Source organism: Oratosquilla oratoria, chromosome 16, assembly GCF_046742065.1.
Source record: "Oratosquilla oratoria isolate Oo_2021 chromosome 16, ASM4674206v1, whole genome shotgun sequence".
NCBI lineage: Eukaryota > Metazoa > Arthropoda > Malacostraca > Stomatopoda > Squillidae > Oratosquilla > Oratosquilla oratoria.
In genome coordinates this window covers 53,468,463-53,485,707 of record NC_134792.1, presented here as the reverse complement: position 1 = coordinate 53,485,707, position 17,245 = coordinate 53,468,463, and the positions used below count along the sequence as shown (strand labels likewise).

The following is a 17,245-nucleotide window of genomic DNA, read 5'->3' as shown; positions in this document are numbered from 1 at the left end:
GGCCTTCGGCCTTGTATTACTTTTGTGTAGGTTAAGTCCATATTACGCCTCTACTACAGGCATTTGTATCCTCATGAAAGCACAAACTAGGCCCTGCCGAGCCATGTTTCGATCAGTCTGGGTCCTCCGCTACCTTTCAGTACGCAAGAATGGTATATAAGGAAACAAGCTTGGATCTCCATGTTCAGTTCTCTTCTGTACTTGTAACCAGCGGCGCGCGACCCAGGCCCACGCGGTCGCTTTTGCGGTTAGGGCAGCCTCGGAGCCCCGACCGCCGACCTATTCTAGGTCGACACTCGCACTAACCATAATAAAATCCAGCAACCCATTCGAGTCTCCTTCACTCCCTTGGCGCCAAAACACAAGTAACGTTCTCGTAATGTTACACCCCCTTCCTTTCGAAGCAGGCGGCACTTTGTATTCTGTTTGTCGCCAGGCGATTTTATTCATCTCGCTGGCACTCCGTCGGCCGGGAAGGGGCTGTAGCCTAATATCGATTAACCCCTTTCCTCTCCCTGCCACCCTTCTATGGGGTCTTTGCTATTAATTTATTTTTATTCTCTTCGTTTTCCAATTTATATATTTATTTATTTATTCGTTTAAATATTCAAGAATCAGTGAAAAAATAGTAAAAGAAATGTAGAAGGCAGATGTGGATGGAGTGAACAGTAAGGGGCGACCGAGGATGAGGTGGATAGATGGGGTAAAAGGGGTGTTGAGAAAGAGGGGGATGTCTGTTGATGAAGGGAGAAGACAGAAGATAGGGATGAGTAAAGAATGGTTGTGTATAGGTGGTGCTGTGATGCATGGAAGAGAGTGGGTGGGGGATGTGGTGTTAGGGAGTGGTTATGTGTAAATAATATTTACTAGGACGGTAACGAATAGAAGTGCAGAGGTAATTATTAAACTATCTAGCGATAGTTAGACCCATCCTTGACTATGCGGTACAGTTTTGGTCTCCGTCCTACAGAATGGACATAAATTCACTAGAATCATTACAGAGAAGAATGACCAAAATTATACATGGACTCGGAAATTTGCCTTACGAAGAGAGGCTTAGGCACCTAAGCTTACACTCTCTGGAAAGACGCAGAGTGCGGGGTGATCTAATAGAAGTGTTCAAGTGGATCAAAGGCTATAACAAGGGTGATGCAAACAAGGTCATCATAATAAAACAACAGGGCAGGACTCGCAGTAATGGGTATAAACTGGACAAATTTAGGTTTAAGAAGGAAATAGGCAAGAATTGGTTTACTAATAGGGTGGTCGACGAATGGAATAAACTTAGTAATGTAGTAAGCGCTGAAACTATCAGTTGTTTTAAAAAACGATTAGACAACTTTATAGATGGGGATGACAGGTGGTGATGGATACGGAGCTGCCTAGTGTAGGCCTTATGGTCTCTTGCAGTCTCCTTTTATTCTTATGTTCTTATGTTATTTTGACCGAGCCCGAAGGCATTTTCCCCCGTCTTCTCTTTTTCTGCATGACGGGACGGAGAGGGGGTTCGCTGATTAAATGAAGCGGCCTTGCTGTGGATGTGCTGTGTCTTGCCGCATTGCTTCTGACCCAGGGCAGTGGGCGCGATGCAGGGATGAACCGTCATCCAGGAGGAGCCAAGATAAGAGGGAGGGAGGGGGAGTGAATGGGAGTGGAATGGGTGGGAGTGGAATGGGTGGGAATGAAATGGGTGGGAGTGGCTACCTTTCTTGTAAGGGAAAAAAAGCCCTTGATATATATATATATACGTATATATATACATATATATACATATATATATATATATTTATTCATCACACACATACACACATACACACACACACACACACACATATATATATATATATATATATATGTATATATATGTATATGTGTATATATATGTATGTATATATACATATATATGTATATATAAATATATATATATATATATATCTATTTGGCACTCCTGATCGATTCTTGCACCAAACCTCGTGGCACCGCGCTCAGAGAGTCCTCCCACTCACCTCCTTTGAGTCTCCAACATTTGACATCTAAAAGACGGAGACGCCAGGCACTAAAACAAAACAAAACCTTTCAAAAAAGTGCGGCGTCTCTGTATTGAAGGTGCTGGGGAAAAAAATATGCGTCTCCACCCCCCCCCCACCCCCCATCCACACACCCTTTCCCCGCCCACCCACCTGTTACGGACTCCGACCCCAGGTGTGTGTGTGTGTGTGTGTGTATGTGTGTGTGTGTACGTGTGTGTGTGTGTGTGGCGTTACCTGCGCACGAATTGACATGTGAGAGGAGCTGTCATCCCGAGCAGGCAGGTGTGTTAACACGGTCGCGTGCCCTCCATTCCCCCTACTTATCTTCCACCAATCCCCCTCTCTCACCCTCCCTTTCCCCTCCTCCTCTCCCCTCCCCCCCTCTCCCCTCCCATCTCTCGCTTGATTACATGTTATTTAGGCCCATTCATTCTCTCTTTCCCTCTCTCCTCTCTCTCTCTATTTGCCTTATTTGTCTCTTCTTCCCTGTGTGTGTGTGTGTGTGTGTGTGTGAGTTTGTGTGTGTGTGTGTGTGTGTGTGTGTGTGTGTGTGTGTGTGTGTGTGTGTGTGTGTGTGTGTGTGTGTGTGTGTGTGTGTGTGTAAGGCCACAGCTATGACCACAGACCGGGTGATAGATACTGGAAACCCAGAGCTCTCATCCGGTAGGGCAATATCTGTCGATCACGAGTCGAACACGTGATCCAAGACTCCCCACCCCGACAGGACAGTATTTATTCCTTCACTAGAACGATAACTGCGCGGGGAATGTACCTTGAGGATGCTTTTGAACGTTTACTTGTATTTGCGTATTCTATTGATTTGCTGGTTTATTTATGATGTCTAGAAACTAAGAATATCTTCAGAGGTCCGTCGTGCATGTGTGTTGTGTACAGGACATAAGTCAAAGAACATATAGATTTATGTTATTTCCCACATCACATATTGATAAAGTTGATGAGACCGGGATGATTATATTTTATTTATCTATCTTATTTAATATAAATGATTATTTTTTAAAGTATTTATTTAATTCATTTATTTATTTATTCTTTCTTTTCAGGAATTAGTGAGGCGGTTCCGAGGACCCGACTATGGGAGGCGGACACATCTTGGCGACGGCCCTGGGCTGGCTGCTGGCGCTGGCCTTCCCGATGGGGCAGGCCTTTGCGCGCCATTTCTCCAGGGAGGGCGAATCTGGGTCCACTCAAACCTACTTGAAGGAGTTCCTCATGCCCGGAGTCACGCCACAAGTGGTGAGTCTCGTGGAAAACATTAAATGAAAAAGAAATCCTTCTGTTTCCCATAATAACTACGCTGCTGGTGTGAACTTTAATCTTGGTCACCCTTCCACACTTAGCATTCACATGCATTGACAGAACTACATACCTTCTCGGTTGATAAAGGAGTTCATCAAACCTTGAAGGAATAGTAAGACACAAAGAACGACGAATCTTTAATAGAATTATAATCATTTCATGTATTTCACATATATTTCGTGAACAGTATAATATACCGCTGTCTGAAATAGTTATCACACTGAGCTGTTTTCCCTCCAACCTTCGATTAATCGGCGATACCACCCACCTCCAGAACTTTTTCCGTCGACAAATCATCTTTTGATATAATGGAGGATTTTTTTTCCTCCAGCACATCAGATTCCTTCCCCGAAAGCTGCTATGGGCTGCAAATCTGCTCCAACAGTCGGAGGAAAATAGCCCTTTGTGTGATAGCTCCTTTGGGCCATTTGGTCTTGGTCTTCGTTTCGTTGAGTCGAGCTAGAAATGGGTAACGTTGCTTGCTCGGTGCGTAGTATGATGGGGGATAGGAATGGAAGGTGGGGAAGGGGAATTCACTGCACTCTATGCATATCAGTGTATCCCCTCATCAACTTGTCACTCAAAACCCGAATAAGAATTTATATTATATGATTTATATATATACAAACACACACACACACACACACACACACACACACACACACACACACACACACACACACACACACACACACACACACACACACACACACACACACACACAGGATGTGAAGAAATACAGTTTTCCGTATAGATGCATAATTATGTGGAATAGCTTAGAAGGTGATATAGCCCAACCTCAGACAATACATGACTTCATATCTAAATATGATAATTGGAAATCAAAGATATAGAGTTGGAACTGTACATGGTATGTCAGAAAATTAGAGAATAGGAGACGGGATCCAACAAACGTTACTCCTTTCCTGTATACTACAATAAGGTAAATGCAATTAGATAAATGCACACATGTATAAAGAATATGAAAAAATAAAGTTTTCCATATAGATGCATAAATACTTGAAATAGCTTAGATGATATAGTAGTTGAAATGATTGTTCGTAATGCGATCTAGTCGTAAGTCGAGTCAGCTTAAGTAAAAAATAACTTACGTACATTAGACTCTGTAATGATGTAATCGTTTTTAAGTCCTATCCAATCAACATTTCCTTAATTCATTCTTACCATAATCAACTGGTATAGTCAAAATGTGGTTCATTGTTGGTAGCTTGATAATATGAAATTATATCTTCTATACATCATTGGTAGCAGAAGGTCCAAGGTCTCAGGAGGTTCATTTGAACTATACCAGACAAATCAATATGACACATATTCAATACTGAGAGAACGGTGACACAACGAACGAAAATATAATGGTAGAGTGAATGAATTAAAGTTGATTATGATAAGAATTAATTAAGAAAAAATATTAGATAGGACTTAAGACGATTATATTATTACACAGTAATATAGATACGGTATTTTTGTTTTACTTTAAGTTGACTCGACTTACGACAACATCGCATTGTGAATAATCGTTTGGAACCGATAGGGGTAAGTCGACGATGATCTGTGTGTGTGTGTGTGTGTGTGTGTATATTCACTTGGTCTTTGGATCACGTGTTGGACTCGTGATCGACAGCTATTTCCCTCCTGGAAGAGAGCTCAGAGCTCGTAGGTCCGATCTATGGGTAATGCTATGACCTTGCACACACACACACACCCAACTCCCCGCCCACGAGAGTCAGAGTAACGACCCGAGGCACAGCGATACCGAAATAATTTCGGCCCTGGGCAGGATTCGAACTGGCTACTGGGAGCACTTCTGCTTCCCAGTTCAGCGCTCTACCAACTGTGTGTGTGTGTGTGTGTGTGTGTGTGTGTGTGTGTGTGTGTGTGTGTGTGTGTGTGTGTGTGTGTGTGTGTTTACCCAATTGTAGTATACAGGAAAGGAGCAACCCTCGTTGGGTCCCATCGCCAACTCATCAATTGTATCATACTTAACTTCAAATTAATACAGTTACAAATTAATCTATATCCTTGATTTGCAATGATTATGTTTAGATTTGTATTCATGTATTGTTCAGGCTTGGGCTATATCACCTAAGCTATTGTTCCAAGAAATGCCGGTATGCTTTTGTACTTGCCCTTGAGAAATATTGTATACTAGTATGCTTACGCGCATGCATTGGTTACTCCGCGTCAGATCTTGGTGGAAGCAGCAAGCATCAACGGACCACCTATTGTGTGATCTGACCCTCGGTCAAGTTGGCTTGGCCTGAGGTTCAACCGCCGAGAACACCTTCATCTCAGCCGGAAAATTCAACCATATAAAAGATAGTAGTTATAATTCATCACTTCCTGTATATAAAAATTTATATAGAGTTAAAATAGATACTGATTGTCCTTACTCAGTTCCATATTGTAAATATTTGTAAATAGACAGACAGATGTTTGAAATTGTAAGTGTAATGTATTGTTGGCAATCGCCACGCATTTTCTTCGTTACCCCCGTTGATGGAAAGCACCAGTCACCGAGGCGACGCAATAAAGAGAACAAAAAATGGTTGATCCCCAACGCCTCCAACCAGTGTAACAGAACAACACTAGTCTACGCTATGTCCAAGTATTTATGTATATATATGGAAAACTGTATTTCTTCACATTCTTTAGAAGTTGTGTATATATATATATATATATATATATATATATATATATATATATATTATATATGTATATATATTATATATATGTTTGTGTGTGTGTGTATATATATATATATACGTGTGTGTGTGTGTGTATATTTACAAAGGAGGATTTACAAAAGAGTATGCCGACAGGAGACCTTTTGGTCCATAACTAGGTCCGATGAAAAAAAAGTATATATATATATATATATATATATATATAATAAATAAATAGATACATAAATTGAAAATATAATAATATAAATAGTAATGAATAAAATAAGTAAAGTTAAATGATAAACAAACAGGTAAATAGTAAATAGTAATAAATTGACAGATTAATAATAAATGATAATGAAATAATAAACAGACAAATAATAACAAATAAGTAAATAATAAATGGCAGGTATTACAGCATCTTGCTTAGGTGGTTATATAAATGAATCTTAAAGCTTCGAACTGAATCACATTGCACTGCCTCTGCAGGAACTTTATTCCATTCCTTAACTACACGGTTGATGAAGTTGTTTCTACCCACTTCTAAATTAAATCTATTTCCTGACAGTTTGAGACCATTATTTCTTGTCGGAATTTCGTGAAAATTTTGTCACTTTTGATGTCAATTCCCTTTAGAATCTTAAAGACCTGCATCAAGTCACCTCTGAGTTTACGTTTTTTAGGGAAAACAGATTCATATGTTTTAGTCGATTTTCGTATGATTTTTTATATTTGGAATTAGTTTTGTGGCTCGCTGTTGTACTTTTTCCAATCTGTCATTGTCTTTAATGAGATTCGGTGACCATACGGAAACAACATATTTCAATTGTGGACGAACTATATATATATATATATATATATATATATATATATATATATATATATATATATATATATATATATATATATATATATGTATAGTTCTGAGGTTTATTTGTTTTCTTTTGTCCCACACGCTCATATATGCACTTAGGGCTACATTACTGAATGTTCTTTTAAATAATAACAATATCATATTAATACTGTACCAAGATTTAGGGCATGACTGTATGATTAAGTGTTTGCGGTCGTATTAATTACCGACAACTGCCGACAACTCCGATGATAGCTGTTTTTAGTTAATAGTGGCATAAACAAATTATTTGTGTCGTAGTTTATCGTTTCTGTAATGTTCAAATCATTTGGCCGCATCTATATCGAGATAAGATGTGATACACTACCGACAACTCTACGTGATCTTCGAGACGCCATGAACTTCCTGGGAATTCGTATTGTCGGTCAAGTTAACATATATACGGCATATCGGAAATCTTGATTCTTAATATTGACATGGCCACATCATTTCAGACGTGCAGATATGATGAAATGTGGTATAATAATGATAATAATACATACATACATACATATGTATGTATGTATTATTATTATTTCAGACGTGCAGATATAATGAAATGTGGTATAGTAATAATAATAATGATGATGATGATGATGATGATGATGATGATAATGTGGACGTGATGGGAGTTAACCGTAGTAACAGAACTCCCTCGTAGCTCAGGTTTTTCGGTAAGATTAAAACGTACTCATATAAGACGGTGCATTTTGTCTTAGTCCTACTCCTACTACTCAACATTAAAGATAGGTCCATCCTGAGACTTCCATTAGTTCTTCTTCCACAACGGGTCTTGTTATTACCGTCCGGTACTGTCCAGAGCCGTCCGGACACCGTCCAGTACCTTTAGGACAAACAACATACAAGTTAACATGATGCTTGTTTTTGTGGTGAAAATTATTTCTGATAAATCATAAAGAAATATTTTTCTCTGCCGTCAAACCCTGTCCCAAACTGCCGACGCTTACCAGTCGATCGACAAGTAACATATTTGAACTGACAAGTAACTCAGAATGACCGACAAGTAGCATATACAATTTCCAACACAAAAACAAGCATTATGTTAATTTATATGTTGCTTGTCGGTCATATTGAGTTATTTGTTGGTCCAAAGATGCTACTTGTCGGCAATTGGTATGACCTTATCTAGACGGTAACATACGGTGTCCGGACGATGTCCTGGTATCTCCGGACGATGTCCGGATGACTGTATGGTACCTGAAGGCTCTGGACGGCCACTAGCATGACCGTCCTCAACAAACATAAACAAACTTGGCGTCTCGAAGCTTGCGTCGAACTACGAGTTGTCGGTGGTGTATTACATCTTGAATATCGGTATTGATGCGGCCAAATGCTTTAAAACTTACAGGTACGATATAATATAACAGATAATTTATCTATGCCATTGTTAACTGAAAACTATAAATATCATTGGAGTTGATGGTACATACATATACCAATTTTTTTCCCCATTACAAAGGAGGTTGCCAAAAAACAAAGACATCAAATTCACACCCACCCATACCATCCCCACGTACTCACTCCTATTCAAACCTCTTCCTTCTTGGATGACGGGTCATCCCTGCATCTTGTCCACTGGGCTGGGTCAAAAGCAGTGTCGCAAGACACAGCACATCCACAGCAAGACTGCTTCATTAAATTGGCGACTACCCCTCTCCGTCCTTCATGCAGAAAAAGAGAAGACTGAGAGAACTCCTTTGGGCAGTGTCAAGTCATTTTTTCACACATATTCCCTCAACCACCCATCCCCCACCCACTCCCTTTTTATGCATCACAGCATCATCCATATACAACCATTCTCCATTCATCGGTATCTTTTGTCTTCCCAATTTTTTCCTCAACAGACATTCCCTTCTTTCCCAATGTCCCTTTTACCCCATCCATCCATCTCATCCTTGGTCACCCCCCTCATGTTCACTCGTACCTTTGCCTTCCACACCTCTTTTACTAATCTTTCTTCACTCATTCTTTCCATGTGTCCAAACCATCCCAATACTCTTTCATCAACCCTATCTTTCAACTCCCTCTCCACCCCTGTTTTCCTCACCTTGTTTTCCTGTCCAGTCTAGTAACCCCTATCATACTTCTCAGGCACCTCATCTCATACACATTCAATCTCCTCTTTTCCTCTATTATGTTCCATGTTTCTGCTCCATACAGTGCTGTCGGCACAATCACTCCTTTATACAATCTCCTTTTACCATCCATTCTCAAATGTCTATTTCTCATTACACTTTTTAATCCTCCAAGGCATTTACTTGCTTTTCTCAACATTCTACCTCCACCTCCACTCCTCCCTTTCCCGCCACATTCGCACCCAAGTATTGAAAAATATCCCTTAATACTCACTTCCAGTCTGCTGCCACTTTCTCCCTTTGTACATCTTATCACCTTTTACCCACATTTATCTTCAACTTCTTTTGCACACCTTCCCAAACTTTGTCACTAACTTCCTCAATCCCTCTGATCCTGCCACAAGTGCAGTGTTGTCAGCAAACAACAACTGGCTTATATCCTACTTTTCTCCATTTTCTTTAACCGTCTCCAATTCCCGACCCATTACCCTTGCATTTACCTCTCACACCACCCCATCCATGTATAAATTGAACAGCCAAGGCGACATAACACAGCTGTGGCAAAGTCCCACCTTTACCTCAAACCACTCACTGTATCCATTTCTAATCCTATGACAAGCTCTACTATTGTAGAAACTCTTGACTGCTCTTAACAGTTTTCCTCCTATCCCATATATCTGCAATACCTCCCTCAGTGTCTTCCTGTCTACCCTGTCATAAGCCTTTTCCAATTCCATAAAGGCCCAAAAAACATCCTTACATTTTCCTAAAGCTTTCTCACATATCTCTCTTACCACAAAAATCTGATCCATGCAACCCCTGCCTGTCCTAAACCCACACTGTTCCTCACCAATTACTCCCTCTGTACCTCTCCTAATCCTCTCAATCATAACCCTCCCATAAGCCTTCCCAACAACAATTAACAAACTGATCCCTCTGAAATTACTACACTCACACTTGTCCCTTTTTCCCTTGTAAAGTGGAACTATACGGGCATTTTTTCAGTCTTGCAGCACTCTACCCTCTATTAAACAAACATTAGATAATCTCACCAGCCAGTCCACCAGTTGATGGTAATCCTTGGTAATTAATATGACCCTTTATTTATATACATTACATTCAACACACGGAACCTATGGACAGATGGCTTTAACAGACTAGTAGTTCTCCACTTTAGTCTGTAGTTTCTGGGTTCATCTGTATAGTATAGTGTCTTTGTCATGCTATGATGTAAAAAATTCTAAGTTGTTTATCTCCACAGCATGATGCTTACTGGTGTACTGCCATGGCCCTGAATGAGACAGTGGAAGAATGGGTCATCAAATATGAGCCCATAGCTTCAGCCAATCGTGCCCACCACATGTTGCTGTTTGGCTGCACTGATGTAAATGGAGCATATTTTAATAATGGCTGGTGGTATGTATTCACCAAAATAATGTATATTTTCCAGTTAATACTTTCATCATGTAGACCCTTGTCCTGGAATTTTTACTGCATGCATCTATGTAGTTAGTACAGTACTTAATGGATCCCTGTGGACCACAATCATACATCATTTGTCAATAGAGGAATTTTTTTTTTTTTTTTTCCTTCTATCTTCCATCCTCCTTTCCATTTTTCAATGCCTCTATTACTTTATGGGGTAGAAACATGGAACATAAGAAAGGAAGAGTTTGAATGTGTTTGAGATGAAATGCGTGAGAAGTATGGTAGGTGTTACTAGGCTGGATAGAGTGAGAAATGAGGAGGTTAGGAGGAGAGCATGGGTGGAAAGGGAGTTGGGAGATAGAGTGGATAGTTTAGTATTGGGATAGTTTAGAAACATGGAAAGAATGAGTGAAAATAGATTAGTAAAACTGGTATGGAAGGCAGAGGTGGAAGGAAGGAACATGAGGGGACGACCAAGGATGAGATGGATGGATGGGGTAAATGAGGACAATGTGGAGAATGATTGTGTATGGATGATGGTGTGGTGCACGGAAGGGAGTGGTGGGGGATAGGGGGAGGGAATATGTGTGAATGATATTTTGATGCAGCCTGAAGAGATTTCTACCCGTCTTCTTTTTTTCTGTATGAGGGGACAGAGAGAGGGGTTGCCGATTAAATAAAATGACCTTACTGTGTATGTGCTGTGTCTTCCCACATTGCTTATGACCCAGAGTAGTGGGTGAGATCCAGGGATGACCCATCATCCAGGAGGAGCCAAGATAAGAGGGAGGGAAGGGGTGAATGTGGGTGGAGTATGTGGGGATGGAATGGGTGGGAGGGAATTTTATGCACCTTTTTTTTTTTTTCTTTCTTTTTTTTTCTTTTTCTTTTTGATACCTCCTTTGGAAGAGGAAAAAAGCTGTTGGTATATGGTAAGAATACTGCCACTCTATACCCATGTATGTGACAGAAATCAGCTAAATGAAGTAGAGTGAGTGATAGGAATCCCCCTCCCTTTGCTTCATTAAATAGTCAAGATATCCAGCTCAAGAATACTGTATTTGTTATTCTTTAAATAGAATAATTGGTAAATTTCTCAAAGTAGGCCTAATCATCTGTTTTGTGAAAATATGGAGCATGAATTTGTGGAAAGTGATATAACTTAGTAGCAATTACCATGGAACTAAGTTGTTCCAGAAAAACCTATTGAATATTCCATATTGAAAATGGATACAACTCATATATACATACATATACCAAAGGCTTTTTCCCCCTACATGGGGGGGTAGCCAAAAAGAAAAAGGCATAGAAACCACTCCCATCCATTCCATTTCCTATATATTCCTCTTCCCTCCACCCTCCTCCCTCCCTCTTATCTTGGCACCTCCTGGATGACGGGTCATCCTTGCATCCTGTCCAACTCAATTTACATTTATTTTCCCTTCATCTTGTAGTCATTATTCAAATATTCTAATATGTATTATGAATATGGTATTTACATCCTTGAAGTATTTTAATGAAAATGTTTATGGAAAAAGTGGTAATTTAATTTTTCCCAAATATTCCATGCCAAACTAAAGATGTGTTATATGGCAGTGCATGTTCATGTGGCATGTGTGTAATAGGCATATGCAGTATTTGCATACAAAATTAATTTGTCTTCAATCAGTTGATAACCACTTCTTTCTACAGGGATTGTGGTCACCATGGTGTGTGCGCAAATGGTAGGATCATGTATGCATGGGCCAAGAATGCGCCCTCCACACACTTACCTCCTGACGTTGGGTTCCGCATAGGGGGTACATCAGGTATTCGTTACCTGACATTACAGATTCACTATGCAAATCCTTTGGAGGACGGGATCAAGGACCACTCAGGACTTCAGATGACCATGACACAAATTCCGTGAGTTCAGGGCTGGATGTTCTTGTAGTTGGGGGTTTAAGAGGCAAAACTCTTCAATTGAATGAACCATTCTTGGATGGGGAGGATGGGGGCTGGGGTGTCTTCATTGGAATGAAATAGTTTGCCATTTAACTAAATTACTCTAGAATATGTCATTCATTAATCTGCAAAATGTGTATGATTGAATGGATACAGGAACAAAGTGGAAATGCTGTAAATGGGGTGAAGGAGAGAAAATAACAGTGGTGGAATATTTGTACAGTAGAGGAAAGGTGTTTGTTAGGGTGTGTGTAGAGGAGATGGAATAGTTCAGTGGGGTGGTAGGGATTCATTATGTCACAATGGCTCATAAGAATTATGTACGCACACACTCACTTTTCCTTCTACTTCTCACTCAAAGAAGGATAAGTACCACAAGTTTGGAAAAATGCAAATATTGTACCAATATACAAAGGAGGAGACAAAGAAAATCCAACAAACTATAGATCTGTATCCCTTACAAGCACAGAGGCAAAAATATGCAAAAAAGTTATTAGGAATAAATGGATTAAACACTTGGAAGAGAACCAAATTCTAAATCCTAAACAACTTGGTTTTAGAAGTGGAAGATCATGTACCACAAACTTGATATGCTTTTACTCAAGATTAATAGAAATAATACAAGAAACAGATGGATGGGCAGATTGTGCTTTCTTGGACTTACAAAAGGCTTTTGACAAAGTACCACACAAAAAGCTACCAAGAAAAATTGAAATAATAAGTGGAATACAAGGAAAGTTATTGGAATATATGAAAGCTTTCTTGAACAGGAGAAAAATGAGGGTGGTACTTAGAGACAAGAACTCAAATTGGAAAGATATGATATGTGGAGTCCCACAAGGCTCTGCACTGGCTCTGATAATGTTTGCCATATATATAAATGACATGGATGAAGGTGTGGAATGTTATATGAACTTCTTTGCAGATGATACAAAACTACTAAAGATAGTAATTACAGAGGAATACTGCAAATCACTTCAAGAAGACCTGGACAGAATCTGGAAATGGAGTCAGAAGTGGGAAGTGAACTTCAACATCAAGAAATGTAGTATAATGGACTTTGGAAAAAGCAAAAATAGAATATTGGGTCAATATAAAATTGGTACAAAGGAAGCTAAGAAAGTCAACTTGGAAAGAGACATAGGATTAACTATCTCTAATGACATGACACCAGACAAACATGTCAACAAATTAGTTGGAGAAACTTTTAACTTATTAAGATAAATGAAAGTAGCCTTTGACTACATGGATGAAGAAATGGTAAAGAAAATATTAGTCACACTGATAAGACCAAAACTGGAATATGCTGCAACACTATGGACACCTAGTTAAAAGAAATAAATAAATAAAGAAACTAGAAAGAATTCAAGAGCAATGACAAAGATGGCACCAGTACTCTCTAATTTGACATACGAACAAAGATTGGATAAACTAAATCTACCAACCCGGTAACAAAGAAGAGAAAGAGGTGATTTGATAACCATCTACAGAATTATGAAAGGGATGGAAATTCTTGATAGAGACAACTTATTAAAGTGGGACAAGAAAAACAAGAGGACAAGAGAAGAAACTTAAGAAGGACAGTTACAGAAGAGATCTGGAAAAGAATAGCTTCCCACACAGAGTAATAGATATCTGGAACAAAGTGAATGAGGAAACAGTGCTAAAATTATACAAGATTTTAAGAACAAACTGGATGTGGAAAGATACAAAGGTGGATCACTACGAGCATAGCTCTCTTCCTGTAAAATACAACTAGGTAAATACACACACACACGGGGAAACAATGAGTGCCGAAACTATACAAAGTTTTAAGAACAAACTGGATGCGGAGAGATACAAAAGTGGGTCACTACGAGCATAGCTCTCGTCCTGTAAAATACAACTAGGTAAATACACACACACAGGTACAAAGATGAGTCATTATGAGCAGAGCTCCCTTCCCGCATAATACAACTAGATAAATACACACACACAAACACACACCGGTCGAAGTGACACCTAAGTTTGGAAGTCCAAGAAAACTTCAAGTTTCGTCGATATCAACGATGAGGGAGTACCTGAGTTGTATTAGAAGGGAAGGGGAAAGCTCATGGTGTAGTGGGAAGGTGAAGAAAAAGGAGAAGGGGAGACATTATTGAGGAAAATGGAAGGAAATGAGGAGAAGGACGAATGGGCCCCAGACATCAGAAAGGGTGTCAACAAAAGATGTACAGAACACACAGATGAGGTAGAGCAGGGGAGCAGAGGTATCAAAAGCAGAAATATAGATGATAGCAGCTCAATGGAAAGAGAAGATAATTGCTTTTATGGGTATAATGAGGGAGGAGATGACAACTTCCCCCGACTAGTAAATCTAGAGAAGCTAGAAAAAATGAATGAAGCATGGGAGGTTAGGTTTAACCAATTAACACTGGTTACACAAAGAGTTGATAAACTGGAAGAACTAAAGAAGAAGAAACAAAACCTAACTAAAGAAATAGAAGAATTAAAAAGACATTTAAGAGAAATAAAGGATGAGAATAAGGAATTAGAGGAATAATAAAGAGAATAAAGAGTCCATAGCAAAAGAAGTGGTTGGAAAAAAGTACAAGAGAACAATAAAATTGAATTTAGAGATATAGTGAAACAACAAATGAAAGAACAAACTAAGGACACAGTTATTAAAGTGATGAGGGAGAAGGAGAATATAGTAAGAGACTTAGTGAATAAAAAGAAATGTATAATTATATTAAAGATGGAAGAGAAGCATAATCCAAATAGGACTACAAGAGTAAAGGAGAAGGAAAAAGTAAATAAGATATTAGAAGTAGTTCAAGAAGATGAACCAGAAACAGGGAAAGAAATTAAATATATAGAATAGGGAAATACAATGCAGATAAGACCAGACCAATTAAGGTTATATTCAGGTCACAAACAACACCAGAGAATATCTTAGCAAAAACAGGGAAACTAGCAAAAAGTGATCAATATAAACAGGTATGGATAAAAAGAGAGATGAATAAGGAGGAAAGGGAGGATGAGAAAGCAAAAAGACTAGAAGCTAAGGGAAAAAAACGAGAACAGAACAGTCAGACAAAGAGAAATTCTATTGTAGAGTAGTGGATATGAAAGTGAGAAAATGGTTCATAGCAGAAAAAATGGAAGGGAAACAGAAAATACAATGGAAGTAGCAGAAAACTAAAAGTGTCATACATAAATATAGATGGCCTAATAACAGGCTTGAATGAACCAAATGATTACCTGAAGGAAAAAGAACCGGATATAATGGGAATTGTAGAGACAAAATTGAAAGGTCCACTACCACCCAACAGTGTAGGACATGGTGCATATTATTATTGGATTAGAAACAGAGAAGTAAAACAAGGGGGTGGAGTTATGTTCCTGACTAAGAAGGATATAAATGTGAGAAATGTCACATATGGAAAGAATAGAGTAGAGATGATTATGATGGAAGTGGAGGACAGGAATGGGAAGAGCAGGAAGTTTGTGGTAATTTATGTGCCTCCTAAAACGGCTTCATGGGAAGAGAGAGAACACAAAAATATGCTAGAAGACACAAGGATAACACTAAATAAGATAATGGAAGATGGAGGAAGAATAATTATAATGGGTGACTTTAATTGTAAAGAAAATCTGGTGGGAAGAGATGACAAAGAAGGGTGGAGACAACCTATGGGGAAATGTACTACTTGATATGATTATAGAACATACAATGACGCAATGGATACAAGAGAAGACTAGGTACAGAAATGAGGAAGAACCATCGAGACTGGACCTAATAATCATATTAGAACTTGAAATAGTGGACAAGATTGAATATAAGACACTAAGTAAAAGTGACCACATATTGGTTGAACTGGAACTAAATGAGGAAAAATACATGGAAAAAAACAATATAGAAAGGGAAGATTGATGTATGGAAAAACAAATTTTGATAGAATAAGAGAATTCTTTCAAAAAGCAGACTGGGAAAGGATACACAAGGAGGAAACAACAGTGGAAGATATATGGAATATTTTGACAAAAGTTTATAAAGGAGTGGAAAAGCATGTTCCAAAACAGAAACAAGAAAAAAGATATGTGAAGTGCTGATACAACAAAAGATGTAGGAAGTTAAAAGACAAAAGGGATAAAACTTGGATAAAATGGAAAAAAGACAAAAGACCTGAAAAATGGAAAATATATACTGGTTATAGAAATGAATATGTACAAATATGCAGAGCAGAAAAGAGAAAATACAAAAAAGATGTCATAGAAAAATGTAAAGATCAACCAAGACTATTTTACAGATTCGTAAACAACAAACTGAAAAACAAACAAGAATTAGAGAAACTACGACAAGGAGGAGTTGAATACACAGAGGAAATAGTAATAGCAGGAATTACGAATAAGCATTTTAAATCGGTGTTTACAAGGGAGAACATACAACCTAGTGATATTGAGTGGGAGGAGAAAGTCCCCCCTATGAAAGAGATAGAAGTAACAAGGAATGAATTCATGAATCACTTGAGTAATCTCGATGTCAGAAAATTGCATGGACCAGATGAAATGGCAAACTGGATTTTGAGAGAATGAAGGAATGAACTAACAGGCAAAATACATAGTCTAATAAGCAGTTCATTGAAAGAAGGAAAAGTTCCAGAAAACTGGAAAAGAGCAAATACAGTACCAATATATAAAGGGGGAAACAATGAAGATCCTACTAACTGTAGACCGGTCTCCCTTACAAGTACAATAGCTAAAATTTGTACATACATACATACATATACCAAGGCTTTTTCCCCCTTACAAGGGAGGTAGCCAAAAAGGGAAAGGCATAAAAACACTCCCACCCATTTCATCCCTAAATAC

At 38.7% G+C, this 17,245-nt stretch overlaps 1 protein-coding gene across 7 annotated transcripts in view; it reads left to right on the top strand.

The window, feature by feature from the left end:
• LOC143034010 (peptidyl-glycine alpha-amidating monooxygenase B-like) overlaps positions 1 to 17,245 on the top strand; it is a 194,934-nt gene that overhangs the window by 111,253 nt on the left and 66,436 nt on the right. For all 7 annotated transcript variants that reach the window (XR_012967215.1, XM_076199834.1, XM_076199835.1 and 4 more), the window contains 3 exons: positions 3,092 to 3,284; positions 10,281 to 10,435; positions 12,140 to 12,352. Coding sequence is in view for 6 of the 7 variants with exons in the window: in XM_076199834.1 (XP_076055949.1) it covers positions 3,123 to 3,284; positions 10,281 to 10,435; positions 12,140 to 12,352 (530 nt within the window). In the remaining variant the exon portion in view is untranslated. The remainder of the gene's footprint in view (positions 1 to 3,091; positions 3,285 to 10,280; positions 10,436 to 12,139; positions 12,353 to 17,245) is intronic.